The sequence below is a fragment of the Ovis aries genome, chromosome 2 (genome assembly GCF_016772045.2).
Source record: "Ovis aries strain OAR_USU_Benz2616 breed Rambouillet chromosome 2, ARS-UI_Ramb_v3.0, whole genome shotgun sequence".
NCBI classification, from domain to species: domain Eukaryota; kingdom Metazoa; phylum Chordata; class Mammalia; order Artiodactyla; family Bovidae; genus Ovis; species Ovis aries.
Genome location: NC_056055.1, coordinates 31,336,679 through 31,352,618, shown reverse-complemented (window position 1 = coordinate 31,352,618; position 15,940 = coordinate 31,336,679). Strand labels below are relative to the sequence as shown.

Below are 15,940 nucleotides of genomic sequence, written 5' to 3'. Positions count from 1 at the left end.
TGAATTCCCAAGGAAAAAACTTCTACTGGGTAGATGGAAATGTCCGTAGGTGATAGATTTCTATTGATTATGGAACTGTTTTTAGTAGCATGAACGCTTAAATAGTTCAAAGTTTTATTTCCATTTTAAATTAAGCAGCTCTACAATTACATAATCCACTTTATCATTGGTAATGTTTACCTGCCTATGTACGTGCATTTGAGACTTGCAAGCTATGTTATTTTTATGGATTTCTTTTACAGTACAAACATTGTATGTGATGGTTGTACATCATGTATAAAAAGATTCGATAACACTTTGAAAAATCTTTAGCAAATGAGCATGCATTTCATAGCACTTAGCCAATAATGGTTAATATGTCGATTTAACGCTCTGTAGGCTTTTCTTTTTTTAATTCCGGGAAACACAAACACAAGTCAAGAATCTCCCATTTGAGCAGAACTGTTGTTTGTTTTAGGAAACAGAAATGCATCATCAATGTAATTTTAAGTAGTTCAGTTATGAATATGGGATGAAGGGATAAAATGAAGTTTTCTACTCTGATGTCTCCATTAAGTAGCTCCCCTTTGTGTAAAATACTCCATGGCAAAGTTGCTTCTATTTAAAGTAGTGAGTTTGATCTTGGCTTTGATCTAAAGCTTTTGATCTTGAAAGAAGGATGGAGTAGCAATAAAGAGAGAGCAAGAGAGATTTTCTTTAGAGAAATGCGATAAAGTTAAAGGAATGGTCAAGATCAGCAAACGCGAGTGCGACCCGACTCTTCTCCCCAAGCACTCACCGCCCCCCCCCCCGCCCCCCGCCACCCAGGCTGGCTCAGCTGCTGAGGATGGAAAGAAAGCCTTTTGGAGGGTAGGCGGAAAAAAATGAGGGTATCGTACACTTTTCTAAACCAAGTGGAAACTTTACCCCTATTTTTGAAAAAGTATTGTCCCCTTCTTAAATTCTACTAGTCGCTTTGGCGGGGGAGAGGGGGGGCGAAAGCCGGGCGAGAGCACCGCCGGCCGCGCTCAACAAGAGCGCATCAGCTCCCGCGACCCGCGGGCGGAGCTCGGAGTTTGCCTTTCACGCGCTCGCGGCTTCTCCCCCAGGAGGTCACCTGCCTCCTCCCCGAAGTCCGGAGGGGGCACTGAAAAACGTCCACTTAATGGCGTCTAATTCTTTCCCAGGGGAAACTCCATTAGGAAAGTTCCTCTCCCTCCGCGAAGGCCATCTGAACACTTGGGTTTCTGACTCGCAGAGCGAGTTCAGGCTGGCGGCGGCGGTGAGGGCGCTTCTCCCGCTAAGCCCTTTCTCCGGCCGGCGGGTAGCACTTCTGCTCCCACCGCGGCCGAGAAGCCCTTTCGCGGGTACCCCAGGTCCCGCATGGGTGGGACTGGAAAGGTAAGCGCGCGCGCCGGGGTCGACCAGCGCCAGGGAGGGCGCGGGCCCGCGCGCGGAGAAGAAAGATGTTTGCGAAGAGAACAATAAAATAGCCGGCACGCCGGCGGGGGTGGGGGCGGAGGCGACCTGCGGGGAGGGTGGCGCGGCCGCCTATACCTTTAAGGCAGGCCCCGCCCCCGCCCAGCGCCCGCCCGCCGCCCGCGCCGCCGCCCGGGCCCCGCGCCGCCCGCCGCCCGCCCTGCGCCTTAGGTGTTGCGGGCCTCTAGCGCCCGCCGCTTTCCGCTGGGGCGGCGGGGCGACGGCTCTGAGCGCGGGCTCCGGCGCCCGGCTCTCACCTTCACCTACTGCGGGCGAGGTAGGGGGTCAGCGCGCCGAGTTGGTGGGGCGCGGGGGAGGGAGGCTGGGGCGGCTCCCGGGATAAACTTGACTCTGTCCCCTTCCCCCGCAGCCGCTGCAGAGGGAGCGCCAGGCCCTGGCGGAGTGCGGGCTCGCGCAGCAAGTGAGCGCCGAGGTGAGTGCGGGCGACGCGGTCCACGCGCTCCCCTCCCTGCCTCCCCGGGCCGTGGGTCCCGCGTTGCATCCCTGGCACGGAGCCCGGGATCGGCGGCGGCGGCGCGCGACAACGGTGGGTAAGATGGCCCTCGTCCGGGGGCTCTTGCGCACACCGGTGCGGGGGCGGCCAAGCGGGCTACTGACGGAGGGAGCGGCCGGAGCGAAGGTCACGGCCTCGGCTCGCCGCAGACCCGAGGGCCCGCAGCGTTGAGGCGGCCTCTGGATGCCCTAAAGGTGCCGGTGGCTCCCCCAGGTGAAGCCGAGGAAGGCTGCGTCGTGAGGCCGTCGATCGTTTCTTTTCTCACGCTGAGGGGCGGCCCTGGGGACCTGTTGTCCTATGTTTAAAATGCCCTGTGGTTTTTGAACTTCAGGTCGCGAAATGGGTCCGAGTGAACCGGAGACCCCGAAAACGGAAACGAAAGGACAGAGAAGAAGTGTTTGAGAAGGTAGGGGTCCCCGAAAGAGAGCACTGGATGGAGTTCTTGATCAGTCTCCCCATCTGCCCCCCTCCCCCCAATACTTGGTCACAACAATAGGGTAGCATTTTTTTTTTTTACGTTTTAATTAAATTTGCAGTAAACCTTAGATTTACCTAGGTATAGTTCTATAGAAATACTGATTGATAATCCTATTGATTATCAACGTACTTTGTTCTCAGGAAGTGAAAACGACCCAGGATGCAGATTTCTTTCATGCTCTTTAAATAGAGCATCAGGACAAAAAGCCAGTTCCATTATATTATTACATTAGACCAGTAACGTTTATTATGGTATGTGGTATTATTATGATATAATATCTCTAAAAACCAGGGAGTGTTCTGAATAAATGACCCACAGTATAAGGTTTCTCAGTTTGATCCTGAGAGAGACCACTCACACTCATTAATTTAGACTACAGAGTACTCTCAAAAATGGAGAGAGATGAAAGTAGTGTATTACTTTTGAAACAGTGGAGGGATTTTGTTTACTTAAAGCAGATGAGAAATTTGTCTTTCTATATTTAGAATTTCAGTATGCTACTTTGCAGAAGTTTGGACTACCTGTTTTCTCCTGAAATTGTATTAAGTTAAAACTTGATTTGTCATTGTAGTAAATATTGTGAAATAAGGTAAGTAGTTTGTTATTTCCTGAGTGCTTTTGTTGAAAACTCTTAAAAATGAATGTTTTTACAAACATTGCAGCAGGTAGGATTTTTGTTGCTTTGGCTTTAATAATTTTACTGTTTTTTGATTCTTGAAAGCACCAAGGGATTAAAATAGCAGTGTGTTGTTTTTCTGCTGCTTAGAATGTATGATGAATCATTTCTGACTCTGAAGCCAAATTCTTGCTGATAGCATTGCTGCCAACTTCTGTGATGTGTTGCCTTAGTATGGGCATTGCAGCGTCCGAGAATGTGCACAAAGCACATCATAATGGAGGTGATACCAAAGTTTCAGAGTGCATTTAAGGATACCGAGGGCAGCTTCTGAGAGAATTACAAAAAGGACTGGCCTAGGAGTTTGGTCATTTGTAAGGAGACATTCAGTGTGTGAAAAGCCCTTCCCTTTTTAAACAAAGAGTCGTACATGTCACTTCAGTTAAACAGTAATAGAAAAAGTGGTCATTTTGAACTGGCTTGAGTTTTCTGGCTGTACCTTAGCATGCTATGGTAGGTTGTGTTGGTTTAACTTTTCATGGTCTAGGTGTTTTTAAAAATGTTTGTGAGGTGATGGATGAATGAGATCATAAAATGTCCAAAGAAGGAAAAAGAATTACAAATTGGCTCATTTAGTGGTTAAAAAAATATTTTTTAGCTATTATTTTTGTAAACCCAAAGTAAGATTATCCAAGCACACAGTGTTTCATGCATAAAAGAAGGGGTAACCCTTTGTGGATTACCAGGTAATCACTACCAGAATCTGAATTTGAAGTAACCATATATGTGACACCCACTGTGTTACCCATCTGTGACCTGACCACCGCCCTCTGAGAATGAGGCTAGGGACTGAGGAGTTTGCCTTCCAAGAACACTGGAGTTCTTCACTGAGCATTTCTCCTTGAGAGAGGCTATTGTGTTGGATCTTATGGGGATAACGTGCTTTTGACTTTTCTTAGAAATTGTGGGCAGTAGTTTTGAGGAGGACATGAAAATGAAGTGGGTTGAGACTGTCATGCCGAGCTTCCTTTCAGGGAATGAAGCTTAAAGCTGACTAGCTTTGAGGGTGGAGGTGGGGGGAGGGGGGCAAGAAGGGGGATGGTTTAAGAATTGTCCAAGAGAGTATTAATTATCAATGTCTCCAGTTTTTCCTTCTGGTTCTGCACAGCAGCTCAGCCCTTTGCCCACTGTTTTGCTTCTGCTCTGTCTTAGAGTTTGGAGCTCACTGAGGCAAAGCATGTGATATTTTCAAGGACAGGGAGAAAGGGGGTGCGATTAGCCACCAAGGGCGTTAGAACAAGTTCTGAAAGACACAGAAGCTGTACAGCAGCTGGTAGCCGAGGTGTGTCCTCTGATTGCCTGAGTGTCTATTCCAAAATATGGATCAAATTCTGTGGTATTGAATATTCAAACCTAGGTCTTATGTTAACCTTTTGCTGGGATTTGAACCTGTTATTCATTGGAATCTAGGTTGTTAATTTAACATGGAGATGAGCTACGTTTTTTTTAAATGTTCACCGTGCCACAGGTAGAAGCATATTCGTCAATTTTTCTTTTTTCATGCGTTTACTGTTTTCCTATAACTTAGAATTTTTCTCCTTTTATTTATTTTATGTAACTGTAAAGTAAGAAAGTTTAGTTGTTTCTGTAGGTTGGACATTTAAAATCTAGCTGTTGCTTTTATTTGCCTACTTTGTCTTGGCCCCTTTCTCTCCCTCATGCTGCCCTTTCCTCCATCCCCTAGGTCTCTATTTGCATCTTCAGGCCTCAGGCAGGATTCAGCCCCAGGCATGAACTGGGGGATGACTGGTCTGTATTTAACTATGCTAGGTCATAGCATTTTTCCTCTGATTTTTAGTGACTGGGGGAAAGCCATCTTCTGACCTGCCTGAGGAAGGAAAACAAAAAGCAGTGGTGCAAGGCCAGGGTCTTAAAAATGGGCATTTGGCTGGAGTTAAACATTAAAGAATGTAATTTTATAGGAATAATTATTTTCCCTCCTTAAAATCTTGAAAGTGCTAAGTGGTGGGCATAACCTGGTATAGCTTGAAATACTAGTTGAGGTTTTCAGTGAACTTAGAAGGAGAAGCAAAACAAACTTGTCCTGTGCCCAACTGTGGGTTAAAATAACGAATAAGGAAATAAAGTAAGCTGATTGAGCGAGAGGTACCCCTGCAAAAGTGCTTTCAGATGCTCTCCTGGCTGGCCCTGCCGTGTCTCCTCGATCCTACCCACCCACCAGGTAGCTCTGCTGTCTTTCTGTGCCACCTAACAGGTTTTCACTTCTTGTCTTTCTGAAGATGAGGCTTTTTTTTGGTCTGCATTTTCTGCTATGTTCTCTGACATTTGTTTCCATTTTATTTTATCTTTAGGTTTTAGCTCTCTTTTCCACTGGTGTCACTTAATTTCTTTACTTTTTTGTTTGTTTATTTGTTTTCTTAATTTTCAGTTTAAAAACTCACCTCTCTTTTGCTTTTAGTCTCAGGTGTTTTTCTCCTTACCTCCTGATATTCTTCCTTTTTCACTATTTCGAGTTCCTTTTATTTAGTTTGAATAATTTATGCAACAGAAAGGCGAGGGGACGTGAACAACTATACAAAGAACAATTAGGATGAATGGATAAGCCTGCTCTGCAAAGGACTGGTTAAACAATGGTGATACCAACAGTGAATTGTACAGTGTATTGTACAGTGTATATTTTTAAAAATAATGTTAATAGATTTTACTAAGTGACTATTGGTTTTGAAAGAACACACATTTTTTCCTGCTTTTATCTTTAACTGATTCAAAGATAAATGCCAATTATCCATTGTATTCAAAGATTAAGGAGTAATATAACATTCTTATAAATATATATGTGTAAAATAATACAATGTTTTTGATACTTCTTTTATCAGTATTTCAGGGATTAGGATATACTGTAGAATAATAATTTATGAAATCATATATTTGAAGAAAATACCTGAATGGTGTTAATGATTTATTTTTTAAGAGAAGGAAAATTCCAGTTTTCATATTTGAAGGAAGCATGCTTCCTACTTTATGCACATCTGATAACAGAGAGAACAAATTTTAAGATACTCATTTCTGGTTATGATGTCAGAAGTATTCACCGGCATACTTTCAAAACATTGGAAATTCGACAATACTAAGCTTTGCTGTTATTATTAACAAGCACTCTTTCCTGTGAGTTTGTTTCCAAGTAAGAGTCTTGGTGAGGGTGAGATTGGTCTCTGTTATGAGTAGTTAGAAGAAACACTAGGTACAAATGGTTTCCAACAAAAGCACCCTGTAAGGTTACCTTAATTATTCTTTGCTGCTAGAACCTGAAAAATAATACCCTTGAGCATAAAATTGTTTAAATTTTAGTGAAATTTTTCCTTGAAATATCGAGTGAAACATGAAAGTCTAGGAAGGTGGTTGTGAAAATGGATTTATGATATTCAGTGGCCATTTTAGTAGGAGCCAAAATGATAAATTCGATTTTCTGAGTCTTTCAGAGAAAAATACTGGACCTGTTTTGTTTGTGATACTAAATTCTGGACCATTTTCACTCTGCTTTTGTTGCACTTGTTCTTTCCACACGCTTGATTCTGAAGTCCTTGATAGACTTGATAATAATTCACAGAACATTTTTTAAATCCAACTTGATTTAGGCATTTTGCCACTTTTATTGGTCCTTTTAAAATTTTACACATTCTAGGAGAATGTTTTTATTACAATTCTGATACTGAAATATTCAACATGATAAAGGTAGGTACAAATTTTAAACTAATAAAATCCTTTACTGCTATTTGTCTTTTGTGACCAAGATCTGTTTTCTATTTGGTTTATGATTTCTGGAAAACAGTATTTAAGACTAATAAAAATTATCTGGTTCTTTCTTGGATCTGTAACAGCAGATGGCAACTGTGTTAGGCTTGACTCTGGAGCTCTTAGGATACAGAGCTTGGCAGAATGGTGCCAGATGAATTTAGGGAGTGCTGAACTGAAGGGTCTTCTTTTCTTTATAGGAACTACTCAGATTTAGCAAAATGGTAGGTGCGGCAGCCAGTCTTATGTAATTGAGGCAGTCTTCGTGCTGAGTGGTTTCCCAGACATTGGTGCCCTTTCCTTTTTTCAAAAATGCTCTTGCCCTGTGAGAATTCATAACCAGTCTACATATATATAGCTGTAATCTCTTACAATAGCTTCATTGATACTTGATCTCGTAGAAAAGCTTTATGGATTCGAATGAGTCACAGCTCTGGAGGCACCAGCCGCCCTCCCTCACGCCCTCCCTATCAGTGAGTGCCTTTGTGTCCTGCGTTGTTCTGATTGTGCCTTTGGATGACAACTTACTTGAGTGATGGGGGGAGGCAGAATAATTTATTAAAAATAATTACAAAGAAACCAAACAAAAGGGTAATTACGACGCTGTGAATATGCAATTTGTTATATTGCTGAAATATTTCAAACTCAGTCTTTTTTGTGGGTCTCCCTTTTTTCTCTGTAAATCCCTAGAAATCCCTACATAGTTTACAAAATTTTCTGTACCTAGGTCTCAGATGAGACCTAGTTTCACAGGATCTTAGTTGTTTTTCTTTTTACCCCTTGGCTGGATCAAGATAGAATTGCCGATAGAATGTGTTTTTGATAGCCTCACGAAGGAATTCTGACCTGTATAATTTTGTATCATTACATTTTCATCTGTTTCATAGATTTTTTTTTTAATACTCTGCAGTTCTTAAAAAAAAAAAGTGAGAATTCCGAGTGTACTGAAATTCCTTCCCATTTTCAGCTGACATGATAGGAAAAATTTAAAGTATTGTTATCCATTTACCCTCGCGCACTTATTCACATATTTTAAAAAGAACCTTTGAATGGAACTATTAATATAATAATAGCTGACACTTGTCATGTGTCAAGCACTCTTTTAAGTGCTTTACATGTATCAGCTCATGTAAATGTACCATTAAAGTAGTGTCACAAAATAGCAACATGATATGAGGACATTGTAGACTGTGTCAAGCACTTTATGAAGGTAGATGAATTATAAACAAGTTGAATAATTGCTGTAGAAGAGAATGCTTTGGGCAAGATTTTAAAATTGTTTTTAACCCAGGCTATTGACAGTCCTAGACCACCAACATTTAAAGCATACGTTTCAAAGTTAAGAAAATCTCAACCAGCATGTATTTTGAAAACACTTGAAAGTGTGCAGATAATTACACTGGTGTTGATTTTAGCAGATTCGATGCCAGCAGCCATCAACTCTTACATGCCGTGAGAGATGAAAGCCATTTTAATATAAAACATAAGAGTTTGGGTAGAAAAGGAAGGCGGGCAGGGAAAAATTTTGTGACTCTTAGTTTTATAGGAAGCATTAGTTACATTCCTGTGACAGAATGCTTTACTTGGCAATCATTCCTCATATTAGGCATTTTAGTGAACTGCTGTTTGTGCCTGGTATCATATGGCCCTAATAAGATGCATTATTTTAGTAGCACCTACTGGTGTCAGTGTAGTTTAAGGCCTGTCATTGTCTCCATTAATCTTCTGTTTTAGGAGGTCGACACTAGCATGTCTTTAAGTCTAGCCAACATATATTTCATTTATATTTTTGGGTCTCTACAGAAAGGAAAAATGACACTCAAGCATTGTGTTTTCAGTGCTTAGAAAAGGACCTAATTATATACACCCTCGGCAGATATTTGTTGAATCAACTAGATGCATGAATCTCACTAATGGTACTTTTATATGAAGTCTTACCTGGCTTCTGCATTAAGAAATTTTAATGACAGAGTTTTTCACTAAAGCGCATTTGGTAGAGCTTTACTGTCAGTCGTGGGTCATCTTTTTCATCTTTTCCATAAAAAGCTCAAAGCCAGGAAGACTGACTGACTCCAGCTCTGCTTCCTACTTGTGTGCTCCGTAAGTCTGTCGCTTGAGTTTTGCTTTTATCTGAAAATCTTTGTATTTTGGCCAGGTAAGCCAATTTGTATTAATTATAAAATTAATATGTTCCGTTTCATGATACATTTTTTTCTTTTGTCCTTTTTTTGGTATTTAGGAAGGCTTGTGTTTTTGTTCTAATGGTTACTTTCGCATGATAACACATTTTTGCCTCTTGTTCACTTTTGTTTGCTCATGTGTATTGATTTTTTTGCAATATTTAATATCTAAAATTAGATATTAACCTTTTCTCACCTCTCTCCACTTTGTCTTCCATCCTGTGACTTGAAGTGTTTTATCTTTCAATTTCCAGATAAATACCTGTAACAGTCAACAAACTAATGTATTTTTCATATAATTTTCCCATCCCCTTTATCCTTTATGATAGCTGTACTATACCTACAATGTCAGAGCATGTAGCCATTACATATTATTACTGTATCCTTTATAAAATCACTTAGCTTTAATTCTGCAAGTAAGTCTATATTTAATGCTCATCATCTACCCTTATATTGATCTTTAGTCTTTTGGTGTTTTGAAGCTAGTTCTGTAGTGGATTTCTCAGGAAGAGCTTGAGGCAGCAGTATTTCCTGAGCTCTTGTATGTTTATAAGTTATACGCTTTGTACATGAAGGTCAGTTCAACTAAACATAAAATCCTTGGCTCATATTTTCTTTAAGTATCTTGAATATGTCCCTCCATTGTCTTGCATAAAGTCTGACACTAGCGTCATTTCTTTTCATCAGAGTGACCTGCTTTTTCTCCTGGATGCCTAGATATTTTTTTTAATTCCAAAAATTTTTGTTTAATATATCTCACTGTGGGTCCATTTTCCCAACTGTCACTCGCTTTTGAGCTTTACTTTCTTGATCTGTAAGATGAGAATAATGACAACTGTTTTTGCTTGCTCAGAGAGTAGATTTGAAGACTAAATAAGCTACTGGATGTAAAGTGCTTTAAATTTATTTTACTTCTTACTGTTTAAAGCCCCTTGTCAGGAACTTTAAAATTTTACAGTATTTCATATTATAGTCAGTTTGATTTCAGTTGGCTTTATATTTGTGAGAAATCTAAGTGGATACTCCAAAGTATACTTTGTGTACATGGCAATAAATGAGCTCACTCTGATCCACTAGGGCAGAACCACTGGCCTAAAAGCACTGTTACTTTTTGCGAACACCTCTTTTGAAATTCCATCTCCTTCGTAATCCTTTCATATGTTAGTTTCCCACAAAAAACTCTGGATTTAATTTTTAATGAATTAATTTTTAATGAATTTTTAATTTTTCATTTATATGTGCATAAAACAACACAGAGGGGAAAAAGGACTATTCTTCAGAGAGCTGAAACCCTTAAATGAATCTAATCAGTCAGCATATTTTCTCAGATTTGTTGTATATAAGGCCTTGTATAAGACGCTGCTGGAAAATACCAAGGAAATAGGAGATGTCATTTCTGGCCATGGGAGATAAAACACACGACATATCAAAGATCACTTACAAAATAGCATGTGATAAATCCAAACCAGTGTAGCACAAACCAAGGACGTGAGTATGTATATGTTGCATTTTACCTGAGGCTACCCTGGACTAAGGGTTTCCATTCCTGGGCCTTGTTTTGATAAAGCAACCCTTTACACATGCAGGCTGGAAGTTATGGTGGGAAATTGGATAATTGAATTAACTGAATCCATTTTAATGCTTTTACCTGATTTGTAAGCACAGATAGGGGTTTGATTGACATACATGTAAATAGTGTTAGTGTCTTTATTTGAATATGTGATTTTAAAAAATAAATGCATCTATGTTCTAGAAGTAAGGCTGGAACCCATCATAGAAATTCTGCTGACACTTATGAATCAGAATGATTTGGAAACTCAAGGCTAGAAATGTAATACTGTCTCTGATTCTGTGTAATGCATTCCTTATTAAATTCTATATTTACTTAAACAGTTTATTTACTAACTAACTTCACTGCATATCCACAACATGCAAAACCCTTAGTAAGGAGTAGGGAGCACAGAGGAATGGGAAACAGTCCTCAGAGACTTTACTGTTAAGATGTAAAAAACTGGAAAGAAAGCAGAATTGAATCAACCTCATTTCAGAGGTAACATCAGGTATATATACAGAGTGGTTTGGATCTCACAAGGAAAGGAAGTTGTATCACCTTGGGTTATTTGCATTATCCACAAGCCTTGTCCAGGCTCGTGAAGCGATACAGTTGGTTCCAGTTCATTCAGCTCTTGATGCACTGTAGAGTTGAAGATGTCATAATTTCTGTTCCCAAAATTCAGGTTGTTTTCATGAGAACCTACTGAAACTGTGAAGTTGGTCAAGTTGACCCTTGAACAACTTGGAGGGTAATCCAGGAAAAACTTACAGTGAGTCCCCATATCCGAGGTTCCTCCACACCCCTGGATTCAGCTACTTATGGGTCATGTAGTCCGTAGTATTCACTAATGAAATATATCCACATGTAAGTGGACCACATGCAGTTGAAGCTCATGTTCAAGGGGAAGCTGTGCTTCTCTTACGCTTGCTAATGTCAAGTCAAAGCGCTGCAGCAAACTTAGGCTGCCTCTGAACTTGAGGATGTAAGTTTTTCATTCTTTAACTTGTGTCTTTCAGTTTTGGATTTTTTTCCTTCCTGTGTGGTTTCAAGGTGAAATGAGAATATTACAGGTGGGGACTTGGAGAGGTCTTCAGAGTTTCCCCCTCTTGTTGGTTTTTGGATGTTGTGTTATTTTACCCAGAAAGTATCCCATGTGTTTTCAGCACTGCAGATGACTTTTTTTTTTAACAGTATTTGTAAAGACAGTTATATACTCCTTTTATTTATTTACTTTTCCCCTTTTATTTTTTGATGATGAAAACAAATAAACTTGTCAGGTGGGCCACAAAAATGGCATGAAGTATATATCCAAATCATTGATCGTTTTATGTATCCTATAAATTAAACAAGCATTGGTTTTTTGGAGTATTAAAATCTAAATCATACATCTGTGAAGATTTTGTGTATATGAAAGCAATTAAACTGTTGTCCTAATGAATGCCAATGAAACTATGTAAAATGGGGAAAATGGTCTCAGAAGATAGGTCTTGATTTTTCTGACATATTCAGTGAAAAGGCAACAGCAGTCATTTTATGTGGTTTCATGTATAACTGAAAGTAGTAAGGCTCATTCTGTTAATTTTCTGGGGCAGTTTTTGTTTGGTGTCCAAGAAAAAATTCGTGATATTCATGAATAGCATGAGATGTTCAAGTAGAACAACAGAAAGAATCCAGAAGAGAAACAGAACCTACTGTTGGACTATGTTCATATACGGATTGCTTTCTGATGTTTTTTCCTTAACTGTCACACATACAAGCTTTAGCTTTAAGTGTCGAAAGATGCACTTTTATGTTTATTCTTGACATTAAAGGTAAAAGATGCTGAGTGCTCTCATAGACAACAGAAGATGGCGATTCTGATTCTCTCTCTCAACAACTTTATTGAATTATATGTTGTATATATTTTATATGCCAGGAAACTTACTCATATGCACTGGTACAGCCCCCACTACCTTAAGTTTTAGAACGGGTTTCTGTCACCAAAAAGTTCCCCTGTGTCCATTCATGGTCAGTCGCTATTGGTAACCCTGTGCAGCTACAAGTCTGCTTTCTGTCTTTATGCCTTTGCCTTTTCTAAAAATGTGATATAAATGGATCATGTGCACTTGAGTCTTTTGGATCTGGCTTCTTTTATTTATCATAATGTCTTGAGGACCAGTGTTGGTCCTCAGGAGCCAGTTTCTCTGCCTGCTCATCAGCACTTGATATCATCAGATTTCTTTTTTTTTATGTTAGCCATTCTTATGGGTGTTAAGCCATGTTTTTTAATATGTTAAGGCTTTTGTTTCTTGTGAGGATCTGTAAGTGTCCAAATAATCCTAATAAGGTTTTGTCCTCCATTTTGCAGATCCGAAGTCGGTAGTGCATTCACTGGAAACTCTGAGTGTCTCACCCAGGATCCCCAAATGAGTCACTGAGCCCAGAGTCCTCGTGCGTCAGTTGTAGTGACCTACTTTTGTTCCCACTCCGTCTCCCTGTGACTCTGGTCCTCTTTGTCCGCGTAGGCTCGTTAGCTGTTGCTTTCTTTTGATTCTTGTAGAATAATCCATTCTTATGTCTCTGGGATTCTGACTGATAAAATCCAGTTGTTCTCTGCAGAGGGGTGCAGGTGTCTTGGAGAGGTAACTCTCCTCCCTGCCGTGTGCAGACCTTGGGTGGCCTCAGACCTTGAGTGGCTCGGGTCTGGCTCCCACGGTGGCCCCCTTTGACTGCACCACCACCTTGCATCCTGTCAGAGGGAGATAGGTGTCTTGCCAGAGTCTTTTGGGAGTTAAGTGAGGTGTCTTATCTAAAACAGCTGGCATTTACTAAGTACTTAGTATGTTTTAGAGCACCTCTTCAAATAAGATGGTAAAAGACTGACTACCTAATGGTATGTGGATAGACACCATTCATTTGGGTTTTTTCCCTACTCCACAATAATGAGACAGGAAAACATTCTTAAATTTATTTACAGACCCAAAAAAAAAAAAAAAACCCATATACCCCTAAACAGCCTTGATTTCTTCCTTTAATTGTTCTTCGGTTTGCAGCAAATATAGGCATAATAGGCATACAAGTCTGTTACATTTTGTCTTTATCTTTTGACTTTCTTCAAGAAGACCAATCCTGTTTCTCAGCACTCATCTACTGTTTGATTTGCATCTCTCCAGATTGTCCACTATAGTGGAATAAATTGTCATTGTTCTTGTTCCAAACAGGAAGCTCTCAAAGTGCTCTCAGGCTGTTGATAAGATTTCTATTCTAGCAAAAGCTCCGTTTTAAATGAGTCTGTAATCATTTTTTGTGCTCAAGTCATCGCTTTTGTTTATTCTCCTCAAACTGTTTTGATTTGACGTTCCTTTGAAGGCTGGTGGAGCTTATACAAATACCAGCCAATGAATGACACTTGGTATTGGGCCCACCTCCTCCTCTGTTGTCATTTGCAGTCATTTCTGGTCTAAGGAGAGAACTGTTACCTTTCACTAGGCAGGGTTGCAGTGTTTATTTCATGACAGAAAGTGAATTTTAGTACAGGTGGTTGTCTTGAAATATCCTCTAAAATGGTTCTTGGTCATGTTGAGTTTCTAACATAGTTTAGAACATTGGTTTTGTCACTGGAAATCTCATCTTTGTGTGGTATCAGGAAGAACTAAGAAGTTGAGGTAACTTCAGAAACTGAAATTACCACCAACAAGGAGCTGTCTTAAATAACTGGAAAAATTATAAATCAAGCACCTGGAGGAATGCGCTAGTGACTATAACGTTATGAAAGCTACTTGAAGTCCTTGACACTTGAGTGTGCCAGGCCGCAAGAGTGCATGGAGGTTGGGAGAGCATCCGGTGGAGAGCTCGACAGCTCACGCTTCACTTCAGCACTTTATGTGCGATGTGGTACAGGACTGGAATAGTTAGGCTGGGGGAGGGCCTTTGGGCCTCTCTAACTCCAACCCTTGTTTTCCATGTGAGAACTTGGAGGTCCGCAGTACTGACCTGGGACCAGCCCCAGCTCTGACTGCTCCTGAAGTGGGATTGTGGAGAGGGGGAGCAGCTTTGGGTTCTGGCCGAGGAGAAACTTGCACAGCTGATTTCTTGTGTCATGGAGCAGGGATACCTGAGCAGGGTGGAAAGGACGCCATGGGAGATTATGGCTGCCCCTCCAAGGCCACTCCCTGTGGCCTGGAAACTTGTCCAGAGTGGGGTCTTTGCATGGAGCACCCTCGAGTGCTGGCTTGCCTAGGTGTGGACTGGGTCCGATTTTGAAAGCTCAGGCCTTCCAAAGAGTAGGCAAGACTCTGGTGAGACAGGTGTCTGCAAGGGTTGGTGTGAAATTTTGCTTTTCATATTAAGTTAGTAAACTTTACAAGGTATAGATCATTTGAGGTTTTTGTGATATTTGCCATGGACCAAGCAACTATGACATGAAAATCACAGTTTTTGCTGTGTGTTATTAAACAACAAATTAAATATATTATTGCTGTTTTTAATCCAACACAGTGTGGCCCAATAAGAAGGCATTATATTTTGGAAGGCAGTAAAGTTACTCTCACAAATGCCTTTTCTTCAGCCTGTGCACATATTTTTTAATGTATACATTATAATTTTTTTCTAAATGCAAGACTGCTTTCCATGTTTAAGTATATTCATCCCTTGATGCTTAACAGATTTAAAGTGAAGTTTTTCTGTAGTTTTCTGACTTGGCTATTTGCCTATGGGCCAGATGACACCAGTTCTACCCCCAAAACAGTAGTATCAATAAATGCTGAACTTGGGTTATGGAAAGTTTAGCTCCCCAGAACTCTCTACTATTGGCAGGACAAAGGGAATGGGAATATTATGGTTTAGGGAAGGAACTGGCTGTGTGTTCTCTGCAACACAACTGGCAGGTAGTTTCCCAGATGGACAGGTGAACAGAAAAGGCAGGTACTGAGCCGTTTGTTCCATTTGTGTTGAAGGCGCCCTTCCCATGAAAGGTGCTGGAGAGAATGCGCTGGTTGATACTCCTGTATTGCTAACACCTGGTGTACTTTGAGTCTTTATTAAACGTTAAGTCACTGGCATGGTTAACAGTAGCATTACCTAATCTTAGAGCACTGGGTTATCGTAAGACAGATCTAAATGACGCTGAACTATCTTCCGACAGAGGGTCACTGATGTACTACTGTGCATGTATGGCTTGGGTGCCTGTGCGTGCGAACACACACAGTTTACCCATTTCACTGGCCTTTGACCTCTGAGCAGGGGAGGTTTGGGCCGAGGCCTGATCTGTGGCCACTATCTCCCGTCTTGGAGGAAGGCTGCAGCCGCTATTTCCAGAGCTGGCGCTGTTTGCGTCTGCGTCTGACTC

The 15,940-nt window shown here is 40.8% G+C and overlaps 1 protein-coding gene across 6 annotated transcripts in view; it reads left to right on the top strand.

Moving 5' to 3' along the window:
* AOPEP (aminopeptidase O (putative)) overlaps positions 1–15,940 on the top strand; it is a 411,872-nt gene that overhangs the window by 333,161 nt on the left and 62,771 nt on the right. For all 6 annotated transcript variants that reach the window (XM_042243057.2, XM_027964237.3, XM_042243054.2 and 3 more), the window contains 2 exons: positions 1,829–1,891; positions 2,304–2,378. In XM_042243057.2, coding sequence (XP_042098991.1) covers positions 1,829–1,891; positions 2,304–2,378 — 138 coding nt within the window. The remainder of the gene's footprint in view (positions 1–1,828; positions 1,892–2,303; positions 2,379–15,940) is intronic.